The following is a 26,933-nucleotide window of genomic DNA, read 5'->3' on the forward strand; positions in this document are numbered from 1 at the left end:
ACTGTTGGCAGTGTCATGCATCTAAATAAGGTTGATATGAGTGATACCAGTTCCTGGGGATGATATTACAGTGTCCTTTTTAGTGTTTTTGTGCTGTTCAGTAACACCAAGTCCTGCCCCAGCCTAGGCTTCTTTCCTGGAAAGAGAGACCTGTCCCATGTATGCACCCAGTGAGGTTGGTAGATCCTGGTAGAAGAAAAGGCAAAGGAAGCCTGAAGAGATGCACTTTCAGCTTGTGCTGCACTTATGGGGTGACCTTTGCTATAGGCAGGAAGATCAGATGAATTTGGGAGCAAGTACACTATAGTGAGCAGGGAACAGAGATATCCCTGGTCCCACTTGTTGAAACCAAAACCTCACCGTCTAGCCAAATCACTGTCTACTGGGTCAGAAGTGCTGTGCTTACAGGGACAGTGTGTATCCTAGGAGAAGCTGGGTGAGGTAGAAGCTGAGTCTAGGCAGGTAGCCTTTGTGCCCAGGGATAGTAAGGCTCAGTCTTCCAGCACCACTTCATGCTTGTGTCCTCTACCAGGAAATTAAATCCCCAAAATACAAGTCAAAAAGCAGCAAAACATCCCCTTGGGTCCATTCCCACTGGTGATTCCAGCCCCATGGAACCTCTTGGATCCAGCTGGAACCTCCTGGATCCCCCATTAGGCATGTTCAGCTCCATGTCCATGAGCTCCAGCTCATTCCCAGTGGATCATCCCCTATTTGCCAGCACAACATCCTGACCTGGCAGTTAATGTTGAGGGGAGAGAAGTGGTGTCATCCATAGTCCCACAGCCCTCCCAATCCCTGTTTTCTAAAGGTTGTATAGTAACTTGTGCTGGTTTGCTGTTGAAATGTTATCACAGCTACTGTCATGGTATTACTGCTGTCATGCTCTCTAGGATAAACCTAGTCCAGATTTATGCTGTGCACATGTCTCTGGCGTGCAGCATATCCATAGCTTCAGGACCGGGATCTTCCCTCTGCTCAGACTCACAGAGTGCTGAAATTCCTGGGATACCTCCTATGTCTGTAGCAGTTGGAAGAGCATCTGCATGATCACAGCCAAGATGGTAAACAACAATCCCCCAAACAGCTGCTCTTCATCTTCCACATGATTGTTTTAACCAAGCACAGCCCAAGATGTGCACGGTGCTGAATCTGTTCTGTTGTGAAATACAGTTACTAACTTGGCTTTCATTTTGTTAATGAATTATAAGTCTTATTGTGGAATAATAAATGTTCCAGCTGGATAAAGTCCTTATTGCTAAAACATAACTACAGCAGTGTAAACCCTCACAGTGCTGCCTTTCAGATGTGTGTGATTTCATCTAGAGCAGCTGCTTATCTGACAGAGAAATTAAGGTTGGTGACAACATTTTCCACTTTCCTCTGAAACCATCCTGATTGTGCTGTAGTCATCATTTCTGTCATGTTTCTATTTGGGGGCAGTGTCCTTGCTCAGTCTCAGCCTAAGCCTTGGCTGTTCCTGCTGTTTCTGAGACTTGGACAAACCGTTTCGTGGAACGGTAGGAACGGTAATGCTTTGTTCTGTCTGTGTGATGAGCACCCTTTAGCTTTGCTGTTCTAAACTCAGGTTAAATTAAATTCAAGATCAAGAAAAGGCAATTTTAAATTCTTTTTCCTAGGGAAAGCCAGTGTTGCTCAGCACAGCTGCCACAGCTCTGTGTTTGAGCTGGCCACGTTGGATGGAGCTTGGAGCAACCTGCTCTAGTGGAAGGTGTCCCTGCCTGTGGCAAGGGGTTGGAACTAGATGAGCTTTAAGCTCCCTTCCAACCCAAATCATGCTGTGATTTTATGATTCTATATATATCTCTATATATATGCTACGTATATCTATGATATACGTAGATGATGGGCATGTATCAGGCCCTTGTCGTTTCAGAGCTCTCTCTGGGGTCTTTGATCATTTTATGCTGCTATATCACAAGTTGCAATGGACAAATATTAATGTCTTCTTCATTTTCAATGCAAAAGGGTGTGTTAGTGTCATCTTCCCTGTCAGGTTGGTCTGACATGTGAATCTCTACTTGGACTCGTGTCCACATACATGAATGGCTCATTGGAATGAAATGGTATTTGCGTTAGGTGGCTGAGCAGAGCGGCTGGGAGGAGGTTAAAAGCTTGAGCTGGTGGTGCAGGAGGAATAAAGCACTGAGGTTACAGCAGCTCATTAAATGTTAACCCTCTGGCTTTGCGGGTCCAGTCATTCTGCAACAGCAAAGTATTATGCAGTGGTCTGATGGCTCTCAGCTTGTTCTCTGTAGGGATCTGTGTGTTGTAGTCAGACTATGGGGTAGGATGTTTTGTGACAGCATGCACACAGGATGGCTGTACAGGACTCCAGTGCAAGCCGCAGAACCCATCCAGGACTGCACTGCAATGAGTTCTGGGCAGCTGGGGTCACGCAGCTAACCAGCCATGCAGGGCAGTTCCAGTATACCACCCAGTACCAGTTGTAGCCATAGACTGCAGAGTAAATGTACCTCCGACTCACCTAAGGGGAATAACTTGAGGTGCCTCTTGGAGTGACAACATGTCCCAGCAGTGGCTCAGCCACTTGTGGGAGGTTAGAAATGAGGTGGCAGAGGTGAGATTTTAACAAAACAATGTCAGCCTGGAGAAGAGAAGGCTCCTGAAGGGGAGACCTTAGAGCAGCTCCAGTGCCTAAAGGGGCTACAAGAAACCTGGAGAGGGACTTTGGACAAGGGCCTGTAGGGACAGGGCAAGGGGAATGGCTTTAACCTGCCAGAGGGGAGATTGAGATGAGCTCTTAGGCAGAAGTTCTTCCCTGTGAGGGTGCTGAGGCGCTGGCACAGGGTGCCCAGAGAAGCTGTGGCTGCCCCATCCCTGGCAGTGTTCAAGGCCAGGTTGGACACAGGGGCTTGGAGCAACCTGCTCTAGTGGAAGGTGTCCCTGCCCGTGGCAGGGGGTTGGAGCTGGATGAGCTTTAAGGTCCCTTCCAACCCAAACCATTCTGTGATTCCATGATGTATTGTTTTGACAAATACAAGTTTAAATGAAAGTGGTGTGTGAATTGCTACAATATGCCTTATCTCTTTTGTTAAACAGGGCAGTATGTACTGTTGTTTGACATCTTTCTGATTTCACCTCAGTTGAAGCATCCATTGAATTCTTCCTAATTTACACGAGTGGAAATAAGTTTAGAATTGGGCTCTATGTATTTATTTCAAGACTATCTGCTATGAAGTAGGTTTCAGACTCTCCCCTCCAACAATATGTTAAAACCTAAATGTACTTTTTGTCGGTTATGCTATTTATATTCTGGATGTCACTTAATGTAGCCAACACAAAAGGACACCTTGTATTGATTGTATTTACTGGCACTCTTAATGGCAGTGGTATAGCGTGAAGGTTACAGAGTTCAGAAAGAGGTGTATACTTATAGTCAACTTTTTAATGGGATGTAGTTTTAATGAAAGGTAGCTTTTAACCAGCCCATCCTTTACAACAGCTACTTTCCCTTCGCCAAGGATCAGCCTGATTGAAAGCTAGTGTAAAAAGAAGCATATTGTGTTAGTTTGTTTCGTCCTTAAGTGCATGAAAAACCACTGGGATTTTCCTTTGCATTTAACAGTAACTTTTTATTACCTTCAAATTTCTCAGGGAATTCTGTGTATGACTGAGAAAGGATGGGTGAATATCAGAGATGATAACTTTAAAGGGAGTTTTGTTGATGCAGACCATTTAGTTGTGTTTCTGAAGCCAAGCACTGTTTTGAGTGAGATCCTAGGGAAGAAAAGAACCTGTTAGAAAGACACCACAACATCCCGCTCCTTTAGATGTGGCCAAGGCTGCTCTGAGCTCAAATAACTGCATTGAAGAGTCAGAGATGCTCGCCAACCAAAGTTTGAATGACTTTGTGCATAAAACCACCCCAAAAAGAAGAGCAAAGAGAGGGAAATGATGCTCTTGTTTTTTGTCCTCCCTAGGCTACTGGACCAGCATTTCAATGAGCAAGGAAGAAGAAAGGCTCAAAATACACTGTTGTCTCTAACTTTTATGTCTGTTGTTTGCTTGCTTGTTTAATTAGGGACAGGGGGCCCTGTCTGAGAGACTAAGGAGCTTTAGCATGCAGGATCTCTCGACGATCCGTGGAGACAGCAGCAGCACTGTTCCTCCTTCGGTCACTGTACGAACAAGTAGCAAACAGAGCCACCCAAAACCATCCCGAAGTGCATCGGAAGGCACTGGCAGCTCAGGTAAGCACCAGTGTTATTTTCAGTGTTGTGTTGTCTGGAATGTCCCACAGTTGAATGAAGTCATGGCAGTTGGCAGGAATATATAGAAACAGACACTGCAGGCGGCGCATACCAGAATTCACAGGACACACACATGCTGTTGAGTCTCTTGGCACTTAAGAGAGAAAACAGTAACATCGTTTGATGTGAACTATTCCTGGCTGCTGCCAAGGACGGGGCTTGAGCATGCAAAGGAGCCAGCATCAGGCCTTGCAACTTGAGCTGAAAAGCTAGGCTTTGGGATGGTGGGTTTTCAGTGAGGGGGGTAATGGAAGTGCAAAAGAAGGGGATAGGAATGCACAATAGTGGGCAAGGGTCATTATTATCATCAAAGCCCCCATATGGTGATGCAGCCTCTCTCTCTCATGTCATCTTAACATAAATACAAGTTCTAATGGATATCTGGTTTGAATTACGCCCACTTGTGCTCCTTTAAACTGTACAGTAGCTGTTACAGCACTTGACAGTTGTAGTTCCAGAACTTTATCACCAACGAAGCCTTCTGAGAAATAAAACCCATATAAAGCACTCCTAGAAGCAGAGACCAAGATCTCACAGCTGTTTCTCATATAAGGGATGTCTGCATAAGCACTGTTATGGAAAACTAGTTTCTCTGAAGGGCAATGGTTTGTTTTCAAAGGAAAGAAGCCTTATGGTGGGAATAAGATCCATTCAAGCTTGGTTAAAGGAATCCGTGTGAGCGCAGAGCCAAAACATTGACTTGCAGATAGCTTTGCAGATTAGATCTCCAAAACTGAGACATGGAGGGTTATCCCAAGCAGGTGGTTCCAGATGGCTTCTGGGGTTCCCAAACACCACCAAGGATCATGCAACTCCACTGCTGTGAGGAGAAGGCACAGACAGTTGCAGGCGTGTTGCACTTGATACCTTGCGAACCATATGCTGAAGAGTTTGAAATTGAGCAGTTTCAGCTTGTGTGTGGTGAGGGCTGTGCAAACCTTCTCTGTGTTTCAAGCCTGTGTAGATGGCTGCCCCTTCTAGTTTGCTTTGTATTGGAATGTATTAGAAATGTCTTGTTTTATCCTTCCGAAAGAGTGTCCTTTGAGTGTTTTACAGATTCTGAAGATTATAGTTCACAGGCTTTTCTCTACAGGCAAATTGAAATAGCTAATGTTGGTGCACAGTGGTTTTATTCTCAGGTTTGTGTAAGGTTTTGTACATACTTCTCTTGTAGTAATCAATCTGAAAGTAAACTGTTCACACATAGAATATAAAACACTCACTAAAAAAGGAAAAATTAATAAAACCACCCCACATATTTAGACCAAAATACCAAACAGCACAAGTAAAGCTTTATTTAGTTATCTTAATTCCATGTTGTATAGAGCAGCCCTTGTAGTTTCATTATTAAGGCAGTAAACTTGGGTCACCTTGGTCCCAAACCCCTGTCTTAACACACAAAAGCCTTGGATTTTCATCTGGTTTCATATCAATATTGTGCAAAGATCTTTCAAAATTCATCTCAGGAAAATGGAATTGTTCATTAACTTTTTGAACTGATGTTTATCACAGATTTTTGGATCCAAGTAATTTGATATTTTGGTTTTAATTCTTCTTTTAATGAAAACAACACACATCTTCCAAGACTTTTATCTGTCCTGTCTCACTGAGGGATGTCACTGAGGTCCCTAATCTAGGAGCCTGCTTGCAGGTCCCTTCTACACCTACAGACAGCACAGAGAGGCACCTCCAGAGGCTGATTTCCGTCACAGGTTGTTGGCATCACGCTATAAGGAAGGCCATAGCCACAGGTTTGTTCACTTTTAATCAGATTCAGTGTCAAATACAATCCTGGTCTGTCCAGTCCTTGTGCTGTTTTCTGTGGGCACAATTATGTATGAAGTCAGAATGTCAAGAGGGGCAAATAGATCAGTCATACCTTATCACATATGCATGTATATAAGAATGTGGTCTAGCAGCAAGAGTGTATCACATCTTGAAGGCCATATTCAGGGTGAGATGACACTGGTGTAAGCACACCAAGCCCGGACCTGGTTCCATCACTCCACCTTCTATATTTGTTTAGTTGGAGTGTTGCGCATAAGCAAGGGGCAGACAGAATTTGCTACTGCCTGCTAGTATGCTGTGAGTACATGTAATATGTACCTATATGAATATGTGCATGAACTGTTACTACACAACAGCTGACACAGAGCTCTTTTTCCTCCCCCAAAGCCCTCGGATAGCACAAATGTCCATGTCAGCTGCCCCCACTGCCTCACAGGAACATTAGACTTCTCTTTATATTCCTGCTTTAGAGATAATGGGACATAGCCAGTCTGACATCAGATGGAGTCAGCAAAAATACTCCATACTCTGTTTGAAATGAGGGTGACTCAGCCAAAGACCTCACCTTCCTTGTAAAAGGTCTTTGTAACCAGCTGTTAGAAGGCCTGACAGTGGAGCTGGGATACACAAGATTACTTTAAGAACGTTAATAGAGAGCCTGGCTGGGGCTGCAAACATTGTACCCTTGATCAGAGAAGAAATCTGCTTTATGGAGGCTTTTAGGGAAGGTTTGAAGGAACAGGTCCTGTGTCTGCAGAAGCAGCACTGTGTTTGTTAGGAATTAAGACTGTGGTGAGGACGTATGAATTCACACCTCACTTTATTGCGCAACACTGGTATGACCTGGAGCACACCTTGGTTTCTCAGTGTGTCTGTAAAACAGAAACATAGAATCATGGAGTGGTTTGGGTTGGAAAGGACCTTAAGATCATCCAGTTCCAACCCCCTGCCATGGGCAGGGACGCCTCACACTAGACCATGTCGCCCAAGGCTCTGTCCAACCTGGCCTTGAACACCGCCAGGGATGGAGCATTCACCGCTTCTTTGGGCAACCTGTGCCAGCGCCTCAGCACCCTCACAGGGTGTACATTGTACACATTGTGCTTCCCAAACCCAGGTCCTGAAAGCCATATGTGGAAGAAGATGCTTGTGTATTTTATGGTCAATACCTTAGAAGCTTTCTTATGTGGCTTTCTTACTTCTGTGATTATAACGTGTAAAATACGCATGGAAAAGTCCTGATCCCAGTTTGCAGGAAGGTTTCTCTGTAGTATCTTTCTATCTTGCCACTACCTCTGGGAACTTTCTGGACAACTGAAATGTCCCTTTTTACATTTTCCCTTCTTTTATTCTGTCCTTTTTCTTTCCCCAGTGCAGACATCCGAGAAGTGCACATGGGTGTGCTGGGATCTCGATGACTTGCTGATCTGGGTGCCACACTTACAGCCCTTCTTTAGCTATGTATTCATTCAGGTGCCCCCACCTTCACCCATTTCCCTACATCCTTCATCCATACCAACCTCTAATGGTCCTCTGCAAGTCGTAGTTGCAGGTCTCAAAGTCACTGCCTGAATTTACAACTGATCAGTAACTGTGGCAGGGAAAGGAACCTGAAGTGTTATTTTGATGGAGAGTGCACGCAGAGGTTGCCTAAGGGAGTGCTTTTGTAGTTCCCTTTATTTCTCTCATATGGTTGTCAGGGCTGTACAAAGGCTGAAGAATTAGTTTTGCATCTAGTACAGGCTCTTAATTTTCCCAACAGGAGACACAGCCGTGTCAAATCGAGAATAGCAGCCTAATGAAGTTATCAAGATGTCAAGTACTATGATCAGGTGGTGGAATTATGGTCACTATGGTCACTCAAGCTGTCCAGCAGTAAAGAGCTTGGACTTGGGAAGAAATCCTGGGCTTGATCCAAATTAAAAGTACTTTCTTGTGCTATTTTTGATAGTCTATTTTGAACTCAGACTGATTTGCTGATCTGCCTCGCTGGGAGCCTCCAACATAACTGTTTTGGATGACCTTCGGGGAGTTACGAGATGAAGAGGCCAGGAGCTGGAAGGTCCTCCAGCCAGCTTTGCTGCTGAAGGAATGGTGCATGGAAGCACACCTTCACTTGTAATAAGCAGGCAAAGACAAGTGATGGCTCTTTAGGTTGTTACAGGGCTTTAGATGGGTCCTGTTCCCTGAGCAGGACCCATCTACACAGAAACCAGAGCCAGATCTGGTGTGGAACTTGGTGTCACTGGTTCCAGTCCTGTTGTGTGACTGTGCTTAAGAGCAAATATATCTGAAGGAAAGTGATTTGGAAAGCCAGGGGGATGGGGAGAGGTCTGTTGTGTTCCCTGCACAGATGAGGCTGCTGAACCTCAGGTTTGTTGTATGAACCTCCCCTCACCCTCTGAGCACCGGGAGTGCTTCAGGTTCTGGTTTCACATCTCTTGGGCATGTTTCCAAGCCCACTGAAATCCATAAAAAGCCTCTCCTGACCCTGGTGGGCTTTGGCTGTGGCCAAACCCTGGCTGCAGAACCACACTGTGCTCAGGCTACATTAAATAACTGCTCAGCTTGTCTCATTTCCATTGCTGCTGTTTTTATAGTCTGACTGGTGCTGGTTAGATGGATTTGTGATGCTCTGAATCCCCTCTTGACACAAAGCACTGTGTGAAGAGCTTGACATTTACTCAGTAACAACCACATTGTGGACACAGCAAAGGGTTATTTTTGCCTGCTGAAGAGTGTCTTGTGAGGCCAAGAAATAGAATATGCAAGAGCTGCTTTTGAGGCAAAGGGAATTACACCTCCTTTTCTTTGCTGCCTGTCAATGGTGCTCACTATACATTGAGCTGCCCCACTCGTGTGGATGGCCTTCCATTGTGCAGTGGGCTCCAGGTGCTCCGGTTCTATTCACTCCCATCTCACAGAAAGCCCTTCTCTTCCTCTTCTCACCCAGTTACAAGCCACACACAGGCAACACGAAGGGGCAAAGGCTGCTGTGGTCTGTGTGTGGCTGCCAACCCCACAGACAGGCATCATCACTGCTCCAGTGAAGCATGTGCACATCTCCCTTTGACACACACCAAGGAAACACAGTGATTGCCCTTCCTCCATGTAGCAGACCCACCACCTCTCCTCTCTATCTGATCTTTCACTTTGCTCTTAGTGCAGCGGTTCTCAATTTACTATCTTGGCATCCTGATGAGAGCTGGTGATATTTTAGCTTCGATGCCTGTTCCAACCTGTGCTGCTTCCACACAAGTGCCCCTTTCCTGTAAGTGTCGCGTGGCTACTCATCGTAACAGAAAACTGAAAGCTCCAGAACAAGATTTCCAACCATTTTTCAAGGCAATCCTGTTGTTCTGGCAGATGTCCAGTAACAATCCACACACATGCATGTCTTTATTTAACAGTGGGGGGCTTTTGCACTTCTTAACGTTACAGTATTGCCTTAAAAGCATCCTGGACAGCGCAGATACAACTTGTTCCCTTGCAATGGCTGGTGAGTGACACATGTGACAGGAGCGGGGTATTGGCTATGGTGTCACATAGCTCAGCCCTGGAGCTGATGCAAACATATCTCATGGTTGCTGATGTCAGCAGAAGCCTCCAGTTGTTTGGGCTCTGGAGACCAGCCTGGCGTTGGGGTGAGTCAGTGGGACACACTTCAGCAGCAGATGTGTGTTGCATCAGGGGTCAGTGTCCAGCACTGATGCTGTCTGGGCCAGAAGATTGCGTATTATGGAGCCATCCTCTGTATTGCCCAGACCAAGTGCCTTTTCTGCTTCAGCCTGCCCCAGGCAGAGATCATTCTCAGCTGGAATGATTCCAAAGCAGAAATGTGCAGTGTGCTTTCAGATACTCTCCACTCCTCTGAGCAGGAGAGACTCAAGGCTGCTTCTTGGTTTTGCACTTCAATGCTGAAGGCTTTGCAGGATGGAACAAAGGTGGTGGAATATCAGCATTCAGGACATGTCTGGGTTGTTCAGTCCCCACCAACCAGAAAAACTCCAGAGGGATGTGTGAGAACAACCTGTGTGTTCATGTTGTGTGAGCTCCCAGAGAATAAACCATCACAAAACTGTGATCAGCTACTTTCTCTGTAAAACCAGAGGCTCAACTCACAGCACATCTCTTGAGGTTGGTTGAGGCTCATTTCTTTATTACAAAGGCCATAGTTTCACAGCAGCATCCAGCCAGCACGAGCCAGCACTCCTGTTGAAAGGATATGACCCAACTGCTTCCTTCTGCCCCATGCCATCCTTTCCCTTGGACATGTTTAAATCTTCTATGTGCTGACCCCACTCAGGGAGCTGGTTCAAGTCGAATGCCTGTTCCTTGCTTCCAGGTTGCTCTTGACCTGGGTCAGATCCTCAAGCCGGTAGAGAGCAGCAGCACAGGCATCAGCCATGGGACAAGGAAGGTAGAGGCCTGAGTGCGAGGGGCAATGGGACATCTGCTGGTTTAAAATGACTGTGAAGCTGTGGAAGTGCAGGATAATAATGACCAAAGAAATCACCCAGAGCTCAAACCTTTTAATTCAGAAGGTTTTTTTGTCTGGAGTCATTGATGCCACTGGGAGGGTTAAATTGGAAAGCTCAAACTGGGAGTTATTTCTAGGCTGTTTCCTGGAACCGAGGCTGTCCTCAGGATGAAGCTGTGCAGTTCATGCTTTCAGGAGCAGCTGTGATTCACCTGCATTTGCACTGAAGGGTGCAATGCCATTCCCTTGGTTGCTTTCATCCTTACAGCAGTTCCACCATAATTCCTGCAGGACTCCTGAGCACTCTCCTGATTTAGAAAGATCAAGGGATAGTTTTCCTGCAGAAGCTGTGTGAATGGCTGCACCAGTGCTTATAGATGTCTAAATCCACTTGAAAAAGAAATCCAGGCATGTAGCAATACAAGTCCCAGTGTTGCTCCCTGTGCTTGTATTCATCAGCCTTTTGCACTACGTTACCCATTGCTTATTCATGCTCCAGATCCCTCTGGTCAGGAGTTATTTCTGTTCAGTGATCTGAGACCAGAGCCAGGGAGCTGTATGGAATCCCAGCCTTAACACCCATTAGGCACGTAGCCTGGGGTGAAGCATGTTCCTGTGTGTCCTCCATGCTGGTTGATAGAGACAATCATCTCTCTATGCACACGAGGGCCTTGAAATCCATCTCCAAATGATGCCAAGTGTTGTGTGGGAGTTGGTGGCTTAGCCTGATGAGTTCCTAACGCTCAGCTCCTCTTCCAGTGTGCACGTGTTGCTCGGTATGCCGGCTCCTCAGAGGTGAGTGCTGCATTTCTCATGCTCCATAGCCACGCATCCCTTCCAGGCATGGCTGTGCTCCCCAGCCTGGCTTTCTCTTCACGCTCTTGCTCACTGGGTCTCCTAACACCAGGGGAACAAACTAGGGGAAGGCCAGGCTGTGAGTCTGGGCTCTATGTGTGCTGATGGCAAGCATTGCAGTGCTTCTCACCCTACCAACCCCTGTTACCCAAGGCTGGGGAGTGTTTCTCTGGAGAAGAACTTCAGTCCTTTCTGTTCTAGAGGATGTGCCACTGTCCTCACTGCACCAGTGTAACTCTGCCCTGTATCCTCCAATGCTAGCGTAAAATGCAGCAAGAGCAAACCTTCCTCAGTTCCAGCCCTGTTTCCATAGAATCATAAGGTCAGAAAGGATCTTAAAGCTCATCCAGTTCCAACCCCCTGACATGGGCAGGGGCACCTTCCACTAGAGCAGGTTGCTCTAAGTCCCATCCACCCTGGCCTTTGTTGTTTTGTTCTATTCCCTAAGAATTGGCATGTGTTGGTGGAGAGGACGCTTGTGTTTGGGGTGAGCAGGAGCCATAGCAAAGCCCAGTAGCAGACAAAATGGTGTGACAAAACAGGGTTAAATGGACTCTCCCTGCTTCAGTCTGTGCTAGAGCAGGTTTTGAGAACTGTCCCCACTGTCTCCAGTGTTCATTGTGTTTACAGACTCAGAGTGGGGTGAATAGTTTAGCTGCTGGTGGTGTTTTCAATGCTGCACCAGTTGGCTGCCAAGAGCTGAGCTATATCACTGCCGCATTCTTGTCCCAGTGGCGGATGAATGGAGGGGAAGGCCTCGGATTTGGGCATGCCAGAGGATGGGGCTGCATCCAGACTGGCAGCATCCCACATTGGTGAATGCAAAAGACCTTTGTAACTCCTTCTCATGTGCTTTGTGTTTATTTTGCACACTGTAATCAACCCCGGGGACTGCAGCAGAGGGCCTGAAGGATCACAGTGCTGCAGCCATCTGTGCCTTCCCACTGCTCTGCATCCTCCAGCATCAGTGCTTGGAGGTGGTGATCCCAGCCTGACACTGTCTCCTTGCACCCTGTGTAGGTGGTAAACCAACCCTTGTGTTTGATTTTTCACCCTTCCTGTTGTCCTTTTGTAGTTCTTTGCACTAGAAGAACACTCCACATTTGGGGTGAGTGTACCACCGTGCAGGAGAATGAAGCCTGTTTAAGCTGGTGTCTGTTTAAGCCATCAAATGAGACACTTGTATTCACAGCACATTTTATTAGCACCCTTCTAATTTTAGCCTAAACCAATTTTATGGATTTGACTTCAAAGTGTGATTCATGAAAAGAATCAGTGAATCCTTAAGTGCTTAATAGTCATGAGTTAACCTTAGGAAAGTCATTTAATCAGTCAAATATGTTTACAAATTGGGCCCAAAGTCACGTTGATCTGGTTTAAATTGCTTTCAGATTGGCTTGTCTTACTATTCCCTCCCCCCAGACTTAATCCAGTAGTCCCTTATACCACGTCAATAGGGATACACTGAGGCTGCATCTCATAGAGGGTTCATTCTGTCTCCACAAGCTGCCCTTTCTCTGTCTCCAAGGCAATAGATGCATTAATGCACTGTCAGACAAGGGCCTGCCGTTGAAAATGCTCCTTTGTAAATGCAGTTTGGGTAGCTCAGAGAGCTCACTGCGTCATGTGAACATGTTTTTCAGTGCCACAAAAAGCAGGGGGAAGAAAGAAGCAAAGTTTGTTTAGCTGGGGCTAAGTTGTCCTGAACCATTGGCACTCATCTTTCCTCGGTGCAGACTTTTGTGTGGCCAGTTTCACAGTGCAATCATTAACAGTACTTGCTTCCAAAGAGCTGATAATCTAAATGGGCAGGTAGTCAAGCCGGAGCTCAAGCAGCAGTATGAAAGGCTGGTTTCAAGCCATGATTCAGCCTTTTTGGCAGGAGCAGTTGCTTTAATGCTTTTGGAGGTGAAACATTTCTCTCTGGTTGGCTCATAGAAACCCCCTCAGCTCTTAAGCTGGGGAGAGCATCCCACTCCCTAGGTTATATCCCATGAGGTTTCATGAGGATGTGGCCTGCAGGTGCCATGGGGTGCAGAGACCAAAAGCCAGGCTGAGTGTAGCAGGAGCTCCCCCTGTCCCAGAGCAGATCTGTCACTGTCAGTGGTGGTGGTGGGTTCCTCTGCTGCTGAAGCTCTTCACTGCCCATTTGGCTCCCTCCAGCCAGGCTCACACTCTGCGCATGACAAAGCGTTGACAAAATTCAGGACATTCATCCTCCTTTGCTCTGGGCAGCTTCACTAAATACAAGTGTGTTCCACTATACCTATGCCAGCATGTCTTGTTGACAGCTTCTGTGCCAGCTCTTCTTGCTCAGGGGAAGGCCTTTGCTGGCAAAACTCGTTCCAGGTCTTTATACAAGTTTCTGATTTATTGCTTATCATAGGATTATCATGGAATGGTTTGGGTTGGAAGGGACCTTAAAGCTCATCCAGTTCCAACCCCCTGCCATGGGCAGGGACACCTTCCACTAGAGCAGGTTGCTCCAAGCCCCTGTGTCCAACCTGGCCTTGAACACTGCCAGGGATGGGGCAGCCACAGCTTCTCTGGGTACCCTGTGCCAGCGCCTCAGCACCCTCACAGGGAAGAGCTTCTGCCTTACATCTAATCCTCAATGTTCACAGCCTGTGGAAAGTGATTCTGCAGCATTAAGGAACAATGATACAATTACGTCAGAGCAATTCTTCCCCTTCAGGAAGGATGGAGTGAAAATCTCCAGGGATATCTGTTTGTCTCTTGGCAGTGCCTGGTAAATGCTTAAACGCTGGGCAATGTTAAACAGTCTTGAGTGGAGCTGGCATTTAAGAAGTAACAAATACTATATTCGGTGGTATTTTCTCAACTAACATCTCTCGGGTGCTGTTGCAAAGACCTGTGGTATGGTTGGGAGCGAGGAACAATTTTAATCCTTATAGAGGATCACAGAATGGTTTAGGTTGGAAAGGACCTTAAGATCATCCAGTTCCAACCCCCTGCCATGGGCAGGGCCACCTCACACTAGACGATGTCACCCAAGGCTCTGTCCAGCCTGGCCTTGAACACTGCCAGGGATGGAGCATTCACCGCTTCTTTGGGCAGCCTATGCCAGTGCCTCAGCACCCTCACAGTAAAGAACTTCTTCCTTGTATCTAATAAATATATGTAGGAGATATTGAAGAATCAGCTCTATATCAGAATTGTTGAGGCTGCATGTATTTGAGGGGGCATTTAAAAACTTAAAACCAACTTAAAACTACAGCTCACCAGTGGCTGACAACATGTTGTCACGTATGTTGGCCTGGCCAACATGTTCAGTCATCCATCCACAAGGTGCTGCAGCATTAAGCCAGCCCGTGGAGTTTTTCCAGTAAAATAATGTTGGATCCCTTCCTACATGTGATTGTCGCCCTGAAGACAAGGTGACAAATCACACACAATCAGCAGTGCAGCTTAGTGAGGGTCTTAATGGGACATTCACTTAATTGTGCTTTAAGCAAAGCACCCTATTGGCATATTAGATGTATTCAACCCCTTTGTATTATGCTACAACTTGCACATGAGATGATTACAGTGGAAAGTACACTTAAAAACCTAATTGACTTTGCATCAGGGGACTGTTCTTGTCTCTCTGAACTGATGCAGGGAATTGGTGTAGGTGTTTCAGTTCTGTTCTTAGCCAGTTTTGCTTCCAGCTCTTGTTGCAGGGAGTTTTTTTAACCTTTCTCTCATTGAACTTAAAGAACAATCAACTTTCTGTTGCTCCAGGCATTCTGCTCCTTAAAACTTCCCTTTACTAACTGTTAATCAAATTCTTACAGGGATGATTTGCATCGCTTTGCAAAAGCTCTGAATGGGCAATTTGGGTGTTTCTCTGGGTATTTTAAAGTACTTTCATACTTACTATGGTTATTTCAGGGTCAGTCAGTAGGTTTTTTAAATACATTTGCATTTTACCAAGATAAAACATTAATTGTTGTTTAATAAACTCCAGTTGAACCACAGATATGCAAAGATGAAGATTTCTGTGCTCTGAAACAATGTTCCTTCGCCCTCTACACCCAAATGTTTTCCCCTAACAGTTTGTTCTTTCCTTTTCTCTATGTAAATATGATGGGACTCTGATGTAAGTGTTACAGATTGCATGAGTGTTCTTCTGAGGTGTTTGGACTCGACTAGCACTTAACAACTTAATCCTTTGTGGGATGTGTTTTCATTAACGGGTGACTTTATTGGTGTGATTCAACTTGTTTGCTTTGGTTGCACTTGACTTTGGAGAGGATGTCTGCCTCTGTCTGGTGGCTCCTCGGCAGCTTGTGCTGGTGGAGTCACCTGCTCCTAACTTCTTGGTTTGGCAATGAGGACTGTTGGGCAAGTACATGGCTTGGGTCAATGTCCTTTGGAAATGATGGCAGATTTATCTTTGTTGCAGGGAAAAGAAGCTGATCGCCATCGTATAATAAATATCTGCTCTTGCTAAGTGGTGTGCAACCCTCTTTAATATTAATCATCCCATGGAAAGGCTTAATTTTGGAGTGACTTTACCTTCCATTACAATAATACAGTACCTGATCCTGGCTTGTGTAGTCTGTGATTGTGGTTTTCCCTGTTGCTTCTGAGGAATTACAGTGGGAAGAACGTGTATGGTGCTCAGCAAAGTAAGGGGGAGGTCCAGCTTCGCTCAAAGAGGTGCCTGATTCCCACTGTAACTTTATTTAACTATCTCATCTGTAGTTAGAATGGGCCAGGTCCTGACCCCTGTTATACTCATGGAAATCTAGAGGAGTTACTCCAGGTTTACACAGCAACGCAGACCAGAGGCTGAAACAAAGTGATGGCTGAAGAACCAGCACGCTACTGAATCCCACTTGTTGCTGTAGAAGGAGATTTCTTAGCCCTTGTAAAATCACAGAGATTAAAGGTGATGATGCTCTGGCCCTACATTCCCTTTTCCTGCTGGATTGTTCCCTGTTGTACATTTGTAATAGCTCAGATCCCAGCTCTGCAGAGCACTCAAATGTCTACTTTAACTTGAAATATGCCCGGCTTCGGGGCTTCCCACACAGTGTGTGGGTTATATTGGTTCCCTTTGAAGGAATTAGGATGACAGGAACTGGAATTACAGGGTCTGTTTCCTTACACTATTTACATTCAGGTTCTGTCTTGCCTCAGTGAAGAGAGGAGTGTCATCTGGAGGTTGAAAGCTGCAAGAGGCAGCAGCAGCTTTCACCCTGGCACACAGTGGATTTCCCATCTCTGCAGCAGTTCTGCCCCTCCGTGCAAAGCTGTGGAGCCATAAACATGAGAGGTGGAGACACCCGAAACACAGCTCTGATGTGGGCAGTGAGGGTCTCCCAAGGATGGGAGAGCCAGGAGAATCATCTGGTGTATGGTGATGCTGTGACACAAGCCCTGCTCCCCTGGAGCAGCACACGCTGCTGGCTCTGCCACTGTGGGGACACCTATGGTGGCCTGAGGCTCAATACACAGCCTCATATCCTAAAAGTGGCTCTTAGAAACACACAGCAGGTCGCCTGAGGCCAAGTGCTGTGCTCAAGAGGCATGTGCCAGCGCTGACAACATGTTTGCTTCTCAGTCTTTACCTTCTCCATAAACAAACCTTGGTGTCCCAGAACCCATCCATTCACTTTAAGCTTCCATCTGATTTCTCACTCATTCCTCACATGTGTGCTTATTATCCTGGTTAATCCCTTGATTTACATTTTCTCCTGCAGAGGAGAACTCTCTTGGTGTAGGAAAATCAGGTTTTTATCCTGTCATCACAAAAAAACCCAACTTCAAAGCTGGCACTCGCACAGCAACTGCCCTTTGAGATGATTTGCCTCCAGCCCCACAACGGTGTAATGCTTCTACAAACGTGGGACAAAATCTGGCACACCAGATCAATACAAAGTTGGGATTCCCCCAGTTCAGGTGTCTTCCCTGAGGCAGGATGGGCTGGGAATACTCCCTTCTTGCTCCTGGGCTTAAGGGCCCTGCGTGTTCAAGGTCTGCTCTGTTCGAGGTCAGAAATGTAGCAGAATGGTCTGGGATAGACCCGCTTCTTCCCTTTTCCAGTTCAGTGAGGCTGAAGGAAAACTGGTTCCCATTTGGCTGGATTTCAGTGCCTCATCCACAATGAGATGGAGCAGGGGAGAAGTGGACTTCCAGTGGACTTCCTCTCTGCTGCAAGGTCAAAGCCGTATGTGCCAGCTTGGAGGCTGGCCTCTCCTCTTCATCTTCATGGAAGCAGTTCCATGGATGTGACACTTGAGATCAGAAGAGCCTGCAGGAGGCTGTGCCTGCTGTGGAGACACACAACACGGATGGCAGAGCTCCTGTGGATCTTTTTAACCCAGCACCCAGTTGAAGAGAGAGAATAATAACAGGGAAAGCAACGTACACTGGAAAAACATGGGATTCATGAGAGCATCAGGGCTGACAGTTCCTTCTGCCTCCTTCTCCAGCAAAGCAGCTGGCTGTAGGAGAAAGGGAGCAGGGCACATTGGCCTGATCCTGCGTTCCTTCAGCTTCAGCAGCCAGTGTCGCCATGCTCTAAAATGCTCTAATTCTGGTTCTCCAACACCCTTCCATCCTGTCCCATTCAAAGTCCTCTTTTCCATGGGGAAGACCTTTGTCTCCTCACAGCAGCACATGGAGGTGTGTTGTTGGGCCACTGTGCAACCTCAGTGGGGCACCTGAATGAGTCCTGACCCACTTTTACTATGTGGAAACAAACTGCCTGAAGGGCATATATGGGCAGTGCTTGGCCTCCACGCTGCAGATTTGGGCATGGTTCAGGCTTTGCTGAACAAACAGCATTTAAACCGAACTTGACTCCAGTTTTTGTTGGCTTAGAGAGGCAACAAGGACCATATCCCACATCTAAGACGGCCTAAGCCAGGCTCCTTCTGTGTAGCTCGCTTCCCAGGTGGAAGGATCAAATAGTAAGTGAAATAAAATGTTCCTGTGCTGCTTTGCCTTGTGGTCTAGAGAAGATTTAAGTCTCCATACAGCATAGTCTTAACACTACAGCCATACATAGATAAAAACCCCAATTCAGCATTGTCCTGGACCTCTCTGCAGTGTGACAATCAGCATTGTCAGCACAGCTGGGAAAAAAGTCAACTTCCAGCTCTTCCTGGCAACCTGCGATGGTGCCTGTCAGCCTGCCCATGCAAATGGTGATAAAGGGGTAGAGCCACAGGTCAGTGGCCAGAGGATGCTCCCTCGAGCAGCAGCCGCATCCTGTGGGCTGAACACAGGGACTGGGAGTGACTTTAACTCACTGACTTCAATCTGGCACTGGAGAGAGCCCCAGTGACCTACCTGCTCATGACTCGTGGTTTTGCTGTAGCCAAAATCACTTCCCTTTGTCTCTCTGTTACCCAACTGAATGAGCTGTTGGGGAATTTAGTTCTTTTGTGCTTTAAGAATCCAAATGGATTAAGAAGTATTAGATGTTGAAGTATCCTCTTTGGGTTTAGGTCTTTGGTCCAGCAGAGCCTTACAGTCAGGCTGAGACTATAAGCACAGAGCATTGTTTCTATGTATGTTCATACAACAGTCCAACTATAGAGCAAATACTTGTGGTTAATGTTGTCTAAACAGCAAACACTTCCACTCCTGACATGTTTCAGAAGGAAAACAACTTATCAGTTAAACAGAGAAAGCTCCAGCCCCACGGATAAGAAGCCACCTGTGGAGATGCAGGAAGCTTGGTCATGCTGGGTGTCCTCTTCTGTACCTTCTGCTTTGGACTGTCTTGCTTCACTGTCTGGATTTAGGGCAGCAAATGGATTGTGTTGTGCAACATGACCAATCCCACCATGATCGTGCCCTATGTTACAAGAACCACCAGCAGGCATTAGTGGTCTGTAGTCGTGGGGGCATAATCTGCCTTCAGATCTATCAGTGGAGTTAGTGCTCCATGAAATTCACTCCAGAGTGACAGAAGAGAGACTTTTCCCTGCTCTGGACTTGCAGCAACACACCTACTGCTGAGAGTCCACTCAATGCTTGGTGAAGCTTTGTGTTAACATCAGTGGATCTCAGACTGGGTGCTCTGCTTGAGCTGCCTCAGCTCCAAGTCTATTAGTGCTGCTGTGCTTTATGTTTCTGCATCCCGGGCAGCTCTCTCTATACTGACCAGAGGCCTTGAACACTCTTTTGGTGCCTTCTAGAGGACACTTCTGGAAACAGCAGATGGAAGAACGATGGATGGAATCAGTGATTCAATAAATCAGCTATTCTATTTATCCCTGAGCTGAACAAAGAACTCTTTCTAGAGTCAACCTCCAGAACATGCCAGCCTGTGAATTTAATCTCAATTATATGTAAAATAATCAAAATAGAGCTTATAATGGCTTCATAAACAAAAGCCTTTTGATTTCTAACCCCACTGCTACTATTACTAGAGTGTGATGTGTGAACCTTCAGTCTATTAATCCCTGGATGATGCATGGCTTTGCAGTGAGGTGGCATTTGGCAGAGTGCGAATCAAACCATCACTGATTTCTTCATCCTTTGTCTTCACGTTTAGACTGTAAATGGCCGTGTTAAATAGGTGTGGACAATATGTATGAAAAGCCACCTGAGGTAAACTGTGACACAAAAGGCTCTGTGTTCTCAGATGATGAGGAGAACGATTCATTGGATTGTGCATCCATGAACAAAAAGCCCAAAAAGAAGGATCAACCCCTTGAGGTACTTCCCATATTGTCAAGGCTCCTCCTTGTATAACATTCCTTGAATCTTCAGCTGAACGAAGGTCTCTCTTTGGTCTAAAACCACCAAACAAAACATTTCTGGTCTTCCAAGGGTGGGTTTTGCTATGAGTTCACTCACTCTTCTGCATGTGTGGATCTCCTGACAGAGGTCTGAATTGGTGCCAGTGGAGATAATAGTTATATGGGCTTCAGAGTTGGATGTGAATTGCAAAACTTGGCTCTAGCTCTAAACCATGTGGAGGTATTTGGGTGAGAGGGTTTGGATATCAGCTCCCAGTTGATTTTTCATGTCTGTAGAGGAAAATGTATTTTCACCCCCAGGGCAGGATGGTTACAGTGAGAACAGCACCCACAGAGCCCGGTCCCTTTCACTTGAGTTTACACCCAGCCAAACCCCACCGGGACCAGCAGCAGTTCTTCCTTCATGGCTCCATAGGGGTCTGAGTCAGTCACTGTCTTAACAAGTACACTTTTAAGTTGTTCCATGGAAACAAAAGCACTAAAGGAGATGCAGATCTCACACTGTGGTCTGCCAAAAGCAATTTTAGCAACGTTTTGTTGTGGAGGAAATGAAACCTCCGTGGGAGATGCTGTACACAAAGAATCCTTCCAGATCCGGGCAGGGAGGATGGAGCCACAGTAGATGGAGCTCACAGATCCGAGCTGACACATCTCCACCATTGGGTTTGTCCCACCCTCCCCTTGGCTCAGTGTGAGGGAGCAGGGTGGTGTGGTTTGGTTGGCAGTTTTATGTCCTTCTAGTGGGTTGTCCTGCCTCTGGGGGCTCTCACCAAAGGCTGGGCTGCTCTCTTCTTACTGTAGAAAGATGCAGCCTCTCTGGCTGCTCTCAGAGCTGTCTGGTGGCCTCCCAAAGGAGACAGAGCTATTTAAGAGTCTTCAATGTGCAATTAATGGCTGCTTTGCTTTAAGAGCCATCTGGCTTCCCAAAGAGCAGCCTTCTCCCAAGCTGCAGGAGGTGCTGCTCTCCTTGTCCGGCTGTGTCCTGGGGCTCCTGGTTTAGATACAGTTGTGGAGTCTGGTGTGTGGGATCCCTGATGGCCATGCATAGCAGCTTTCATCCTCAGCTGTGCCTTTCTGGGTACAGCCATCCCATCTGGGTCTGTTGTGCTTTTGGGGATTCACAGTGAAGACTTTGGTAGGATTCCAGGCTTGGAAGATGGGGTGAGGTGTTGGATTAATCCCATCTCTGCGAGAAACTGCTTTAGTTCATGGGCAAACTAAAAGAGATGGAGATTTAAATGGAGTCTAACCAAAACCTCACCGTGCTGCAGTTCCTTATCTATACGAGTATTTATACCTTGGTGCATCACAGGAGTGGGGAAACACAGCATGATCTGGGGGTTGAAAGTCCTATAAAACAGAAATGACAAAGTCCTCACTTAGGAATGGAAAGATCCCATCAGTCTTACAGGTAAATGGGTTGATGCTCTTGAGGAAAACAAGGCTTTGGATATAGATGTAAAGGGAGTAGAAGAGCTTACCAGGCCTTGCAGTGCTACACGATGCTATGACAGGCCTCCAGACTAAGAATTCATGCTGCTCCACAACATCTGGTACCCATTTCTTCTTGTGAAGCTCACAAGACACAATGCCAATGCCAAAGCTCTTCTAAGAGAAGTATGCATTGCAGATTAGGGGGGTTTATGATTGTTTGTTTGTTTGCTAGTCTAAATTCTGCCAGTCTGGAGAATGGGGTTAATCACAGTAAATGAATTCCATGGAGTTGGTCTGGCTCCTCATGGGCGTTCAGGGCTGCTTTTTGAAGCTCTCTGCATCACTGCATCTCTGCAGGGCAGAATTGCAATAGTTGGCTTCTAAAACAACTTCAGTGGGTTGTGCCGGGCCTGTGTCCAAAGGAAAAGGGCTTTAAGAGTTCTGCCTTATAAGAATTACAGCCCAAGCATGTTTCACCTCAGCTTTGTAATGCCCCATGTACCTTCAGAGGGGCTGCGGCTGGGCTGGACAGTGCAGGACAGGCTGGAACACACCAGAGCTGGTTTTCTGCTACCAGTTGGCTCTCATGATCCATGAGCTGTTGTAAATGGCACCAGTTTGTCCTGACTCCTTCAACCTGTTATTAGCAGTCATTAGCCTCTAACCAAGCACCTGAGGGGAAGCTGCTGGTGTAACCTCGGTAAAGGACTACAACAGGTTTCTTAAAGCAGTGAGTCCTCAGCTGGTCATTCCTTAATGATCCTCGAGGCCAAGATCTGCTTCTCCATCACTTCATGCCTGGAATGGGATCATTGCCACAGAGATGGCACAAAGATGGGTGAGTTCTAAGGAAAGAAAAACCGTTTCCTATTTATGCCACTGACGTTTCCTCTTGCTTTCCTGCAGGCACCGCCTAGGACCCTTAGACCTTGCTTCAGGAAGAAAAGTACCTCGTCCTCTGCCACTGAAACAATGTGAGTGCAATGAGCCAATAGCACCAAGATCCACAGAATGTCTCTCTTCTGCCTTAAAGAGCTACTCGTTAACGTAGGAAACAGCAGTGGGATGGATGTGCTTTGATGTACAGCGGTGTAGACATGGCCTTTCCCTCTCCTCTCTCTGTATCCTCTGTTACACGCTTCTCGCGTTAGTCCGTGGTGTGGGTCGGACAGTGTGACAGACACCTGCAGGTTCAGAGTCCTTGTTCCATTTGCAGGGTGTACCCCCACTCACGCCAACCCTGCCAGCTGTACATTTACAGTTCTCATCTGTGTCTGCATAGCTCTAGCTCTGTGAATGCACAGCGGAGGCGAAAACAATCCAGTTACTCATGGCGATACATTGACAGTGTATTTATTTATGGCTTTATCATTAATGAGGTGGATTTGCAGAACCCGTGGATTTCTCTTTCCTCCCTTCCTCCTCAAGACTGTGGATGAGGTAACAGATATCAAAGTACTTTGTATGAAATGTCCAAGATTCATTAGCGAAAGCTGAGCTTCTCCTTGTGCAAGTTAATCTGAGAAAACCATTGTGCTAAGAACTACGGAGAACAAACCACTTACAGAGGACGAGGAAGAGATGCGCAAGAGAAAAGAAGTGGTTCCAACGAGGTCGTGGAGGAGGAGTCTTAATTTTCATCAGCCTGAGCCGGGAGAGTACTGTGTGGAAAATGATGGTGGCTGGAAGAACATACTGCTTGTGGCAAAGGTTCTACTGCCAGTTGTAAAGTGTGAGCAAGCCAGGCTTGTACTAACTGCAGCGACAGAGTTAGAATCACTTTAGTGACACACGCAGAGAGGAAAACACACCTTCCTCCCCTGCCTGCAGCAGGAGCAGCCCCAGCACCCTGCCTTCTGGGTGAGGTGCCACTGGTTTCCCTGCATGAGCAGAGCAGGGCACTGGGGCTGAGCTGCTGTTTGAAGCCTGGAGTGTCGCCTGTAGCACAGAGTTTGGTTAGAGCCACAAGAACCAGACGCAGTGGTGTGTTTGTATCCATATATAAATGAGAAATATAAAAGAGAAAGACGTGGTAGGGTTTGTGTATTTGTGCTTCAAGTTGGTGTCTCTTGTAAGTGTTGAGCATGTGAGATTCACACATAAGTTAATTCCGTGGCCCTTTGTGTTTGCTCTCGGACCTGTCACGTAGACTAGAAGAACATTTAGCATCACATAGAACGTGCCACCACCAAGGGATCAGTGCAGGGGCTTGAGGGGGAACAGCACGGATAGCCCAGGTCAAGTGTAGCAGTCCAGGATGCCAACAGTGGAGTGGATCAGAGAAACCCGCAGTGAGTGGCTTTGGAAACCTGTTCTCTGCTGGTTGTGCATCAAAATCCCAGCCCTCCCTGGCTGATGGATCCCTGTGGCTTCCCTCAGAGCTTCCTACTACGTCTGTGGGGAAGAGAGAAATAAATTGCATGCACACACAAGTGTGTATCTGGCCTGGCTGGGAAGTGGAAACAGCGAGTGGGTATTTCCTGTGTCTGCCGCAGTATTTGGCCTCATTACCTGAGCATTTTATTTCCTTTACATGTGCTAATTCAGTGGTATTTTGCAATGGGTAAGAAGGAAGAAGTCTTGAGAAAGTAAATTCAACCAACCTAAATAGTAGTTACAGAAGAAACAGTCCTTGGAAGACACTCAGCAAAAGCTTTGAGGAGCTAAGCTTGTGCGTTTTGGTTTTAAGCAGCTTTAGAGTTTACTTGATTTCTTTCGGCAAACATGAATAAGAAACAGAAACCCTGCCTGCAGTGTTAGCAGAAGATAGGATCCTGTTGCAAGCGAGCTGTGTTTCCCTGCTGCAGCAATGGGCTGCTGTAAGATAAAGCAGCCCCTGACAAGTTTGCACTCAATGATGCCAAAAACCCCCCAGCAACATAGAGCTACGTAACATCTGATGAATTCTACTCTCGGACATGCTGTAGGAACATTGATTCTCACTACAATTATTAGATGTGCGTCTAATCTGCTGTTTTACTGTAAACTTTGACTGTTTAGCATTTAAGTGCTGAGGTGAAGTTGTTGACAAGGGAGTTGCCTTATATCTCTCAAAACATTCACTGTATAAATGAGAAAAAATAAACCTTTTCATATCTCTGGCAAAAACGTATTAATTTATCAACTGAGCTGTATATTTGTGTATAGATAGGTAAGAAACGTGGATGCTCACCCACATACACATCGTGCTGTACTGTTGTGTACAGAGAGCGGCCGTTTGCTTCCGATCCCTCATCTTCCTCACACAGGTTGGTTGCAGGTGGTGCCCCAAGTCTGTCATTTCTCTCTTCTGGCTACCGGTGGTCATTTGAATAAGCACCAGACATGAAGGCTTTGGTTCTGGTTTTACTCTTTGCCTGTGCCAAGGAACTAGCCTGATTCAGCGAGTCGTGTCCCTGCTTGACAAAGCAGAGGTTGGGAGCAAAGAGAGGACATGTGGATGGTGGCTCCTGAGATGTGTGTCAGTGGGGAGCAACTTCAGCTGTCCCCCAGCTCAGGCTTGGCTAACTGCTTGCCGATCACTCCTAAAAGCAAGAAATCTTTCAGTTGATGGTTTAAACTAGCAACAGATTTGTCTTAAGGAAGGAGAACCTGGTTTGGGGGTCTCTGCAAGCAGTCTTATAGGGCAGGCTGGCAGCTCCTGGCTTCTCAGAGGTGGCCTGGAAAAATCAGGCCAGTGCTAGAAAATACAGCCTTAGCCCAGCATGAGGATCCAGCGAAACTTGTGGTGTTTGGAGCAAGTAAAATCGATGCTGAGGGGAAGGAAACCGCAGCTGAAGATGGGCCTGTGGATTACCTCACCATAAATTCACCTCAGTTATGAGGAGAACAAGCCTCGAGCAGCCCAGCGCTGTCCTCCAATGCCTCCTTCCTTGTCAGAGGGGCAGTGCCAGCAGTTACAGCAGTTGCCAAGTCACTATGACATTAAATAGAGAGGAGACAGATGTCATGTTTATCACTGTCACCCTGGAATGAATCCCACACTCATCTGGGCTGTGCAAGTGCAACCCCAGCGCAGAAGGAAAGGTGAACCTTTATTCCTGGTAGGAGGGAGAAGGCTGCATGGAGAGACCTGATGCTCCAAACCTCATGGAACAACCTGCTGCCTCCGACTGCTCCTCAAGTGTTCTCACGTGGTGGTGAAACCCTCGTTCTTGTGACCCAATGCTTGTTGCTCACAGTCTCCTTTGCTGTTTGTTTCGGGTACTCATTGTGCATCGTATTTGCAGTAGCAGAGAGCTCTGCGTTGGGATTCGCCTCTAGACAAACTGTCCTAAGGATGCTCATCGTGCACTTCGTGTGGTTTCCCTTCTGTGCTGGGTAGAAAAGAGCTGGGATGGAATGGTACACTCAACGCCTCACAAGGATGGCCATGGCAACAGTATTCCAAAGGTTTGATGTTTGGCTGGGTTTGTTGTACTGCTCAATACACATCTTGAATAAAGTCTTAATCTTTTCTTTAAAAAAGAGGGGAAACCCCCCCCAAACCCCATCTTTAGTCTGTTCAATGTATCTGGCAGGCCAGAAGAATCATTTTGGTCGCTGTATGATTTTTATCTGAGTTCTGGCTGACTGTATATAGATGTATTCACTAAGTGCTGCATGTCCTTCAGAACCTCTTTCTGTATTATGAACTGGAAAAAAAACAAAATACAGCTACTGAACACTCTGAGTAAGTAGTGAGTTCATTGAAAAGCTACAGCCTCCTTCGGCAAACTGTTGCTGTGCAGGTGGCTCTGGAGCTGTCACCAGGGACTATCTGCTTAATAACGGGTTAGTTATTAGTTATTAGAACCTTTGGAAGCAGCTGCTGTTCACACACCTGCTGGAAGATCAGCTTTGTAGAGAAACCCTCTGATATAGCCCTTAGTGAAACCAGACTGGCTGCACTGTACACTCCCAAAGCACCCTGTAGTAAATGCTTGGTGGTGTTCCATAGAGATACACACACTGTGAGGTGTAATTCACCTTAAAGAAAGAAGAAACTCAGCACTGACTGCTTGAGGATACAGCATAGGACCCAAAGTGTTTATTATCCTACTCCAAACCCAACAAAAGATACAAAGGGTCAGTCCTGTAATGAAATTTGGTGGCTAATGCATTTTTAATCAGTGACTAAAACTGCACGTAGCCACCACATCAAGTTTTTGCTGTGCTGTCTAGCACAGACCTGGCACCAGCTTATCTGATACCATGAGAGACAACAGTACTGAGCTGGACCCCGCTCTTTTTCCTCTTCCCTAAGGAGACTCCATTCAGCAAGCTACCAATAAGTATGGACACAGCAAAATATACCCTGGGGTTATTTAAACATGTTTCTCTTAAAAACTTTAAGATAAATATGTTGCTTTATTC

At 46.4% G+C, this 26,933-nt stretch overlaps 1 protein-coding gene across 4 annotated transcripts in view; it reads left to right on the top strand.

Annotated features, from left to right (window-relative positions):
• Positions 1-26,250, top strand: part of REEP1 (receptor accessory protein 1) — a 68,862-nt gene extending 42,612 nt beyond the window's left edge. The window contains exons 7-11 of one of the 4 annotated variants that reach the window (XM_030493079.1): positions 4,067-4,235; positions 11,323-11,362; positions 12,689-12,693; positions 19,961-20,100; positions 22,485-26,250. In XM_030493079.1, coding sequence (XP_030348939.1) covers positions 4,067-4,235; positions 11,323-11,362; positions 12,689-12,693; positions 19,961-20,100; positions 22,485-22,556 — 426 coding nt within the window. In that variant the 3' untranslated portion in view covers positions 22,557-26,250. Of the gene's footprint in view, positions 1-4,066; positions 4,236-11,322; positions 11,363-12,688; positions 12,694-15,826; positions 16,295-19,960; positions 20,101-22,484 lie in introns of those variants that run through there. The other 3 variants (XM_030493077.1, XM_030493076.1, XM_030493078.1) reach the window with 3 other exon arrangements.
• The last annotated feature ends 683 nt before the right edge of the window (positions 26,251-26,933 follow it).

Source organism: Strigops habroptila, chromosome 7, assembly GCF_004027225.2.
Source record: "Strigops habroptila isolate Jane chromosome 7, bStrHab1.2.pri, whole genome shotgun sequence".
Taxonomy (NCBI): Eukaryota; Metazoa; Chordata; class Aves; order Psittaciformes; family Psittacidae; genus Strigops; species Strigops habroptila.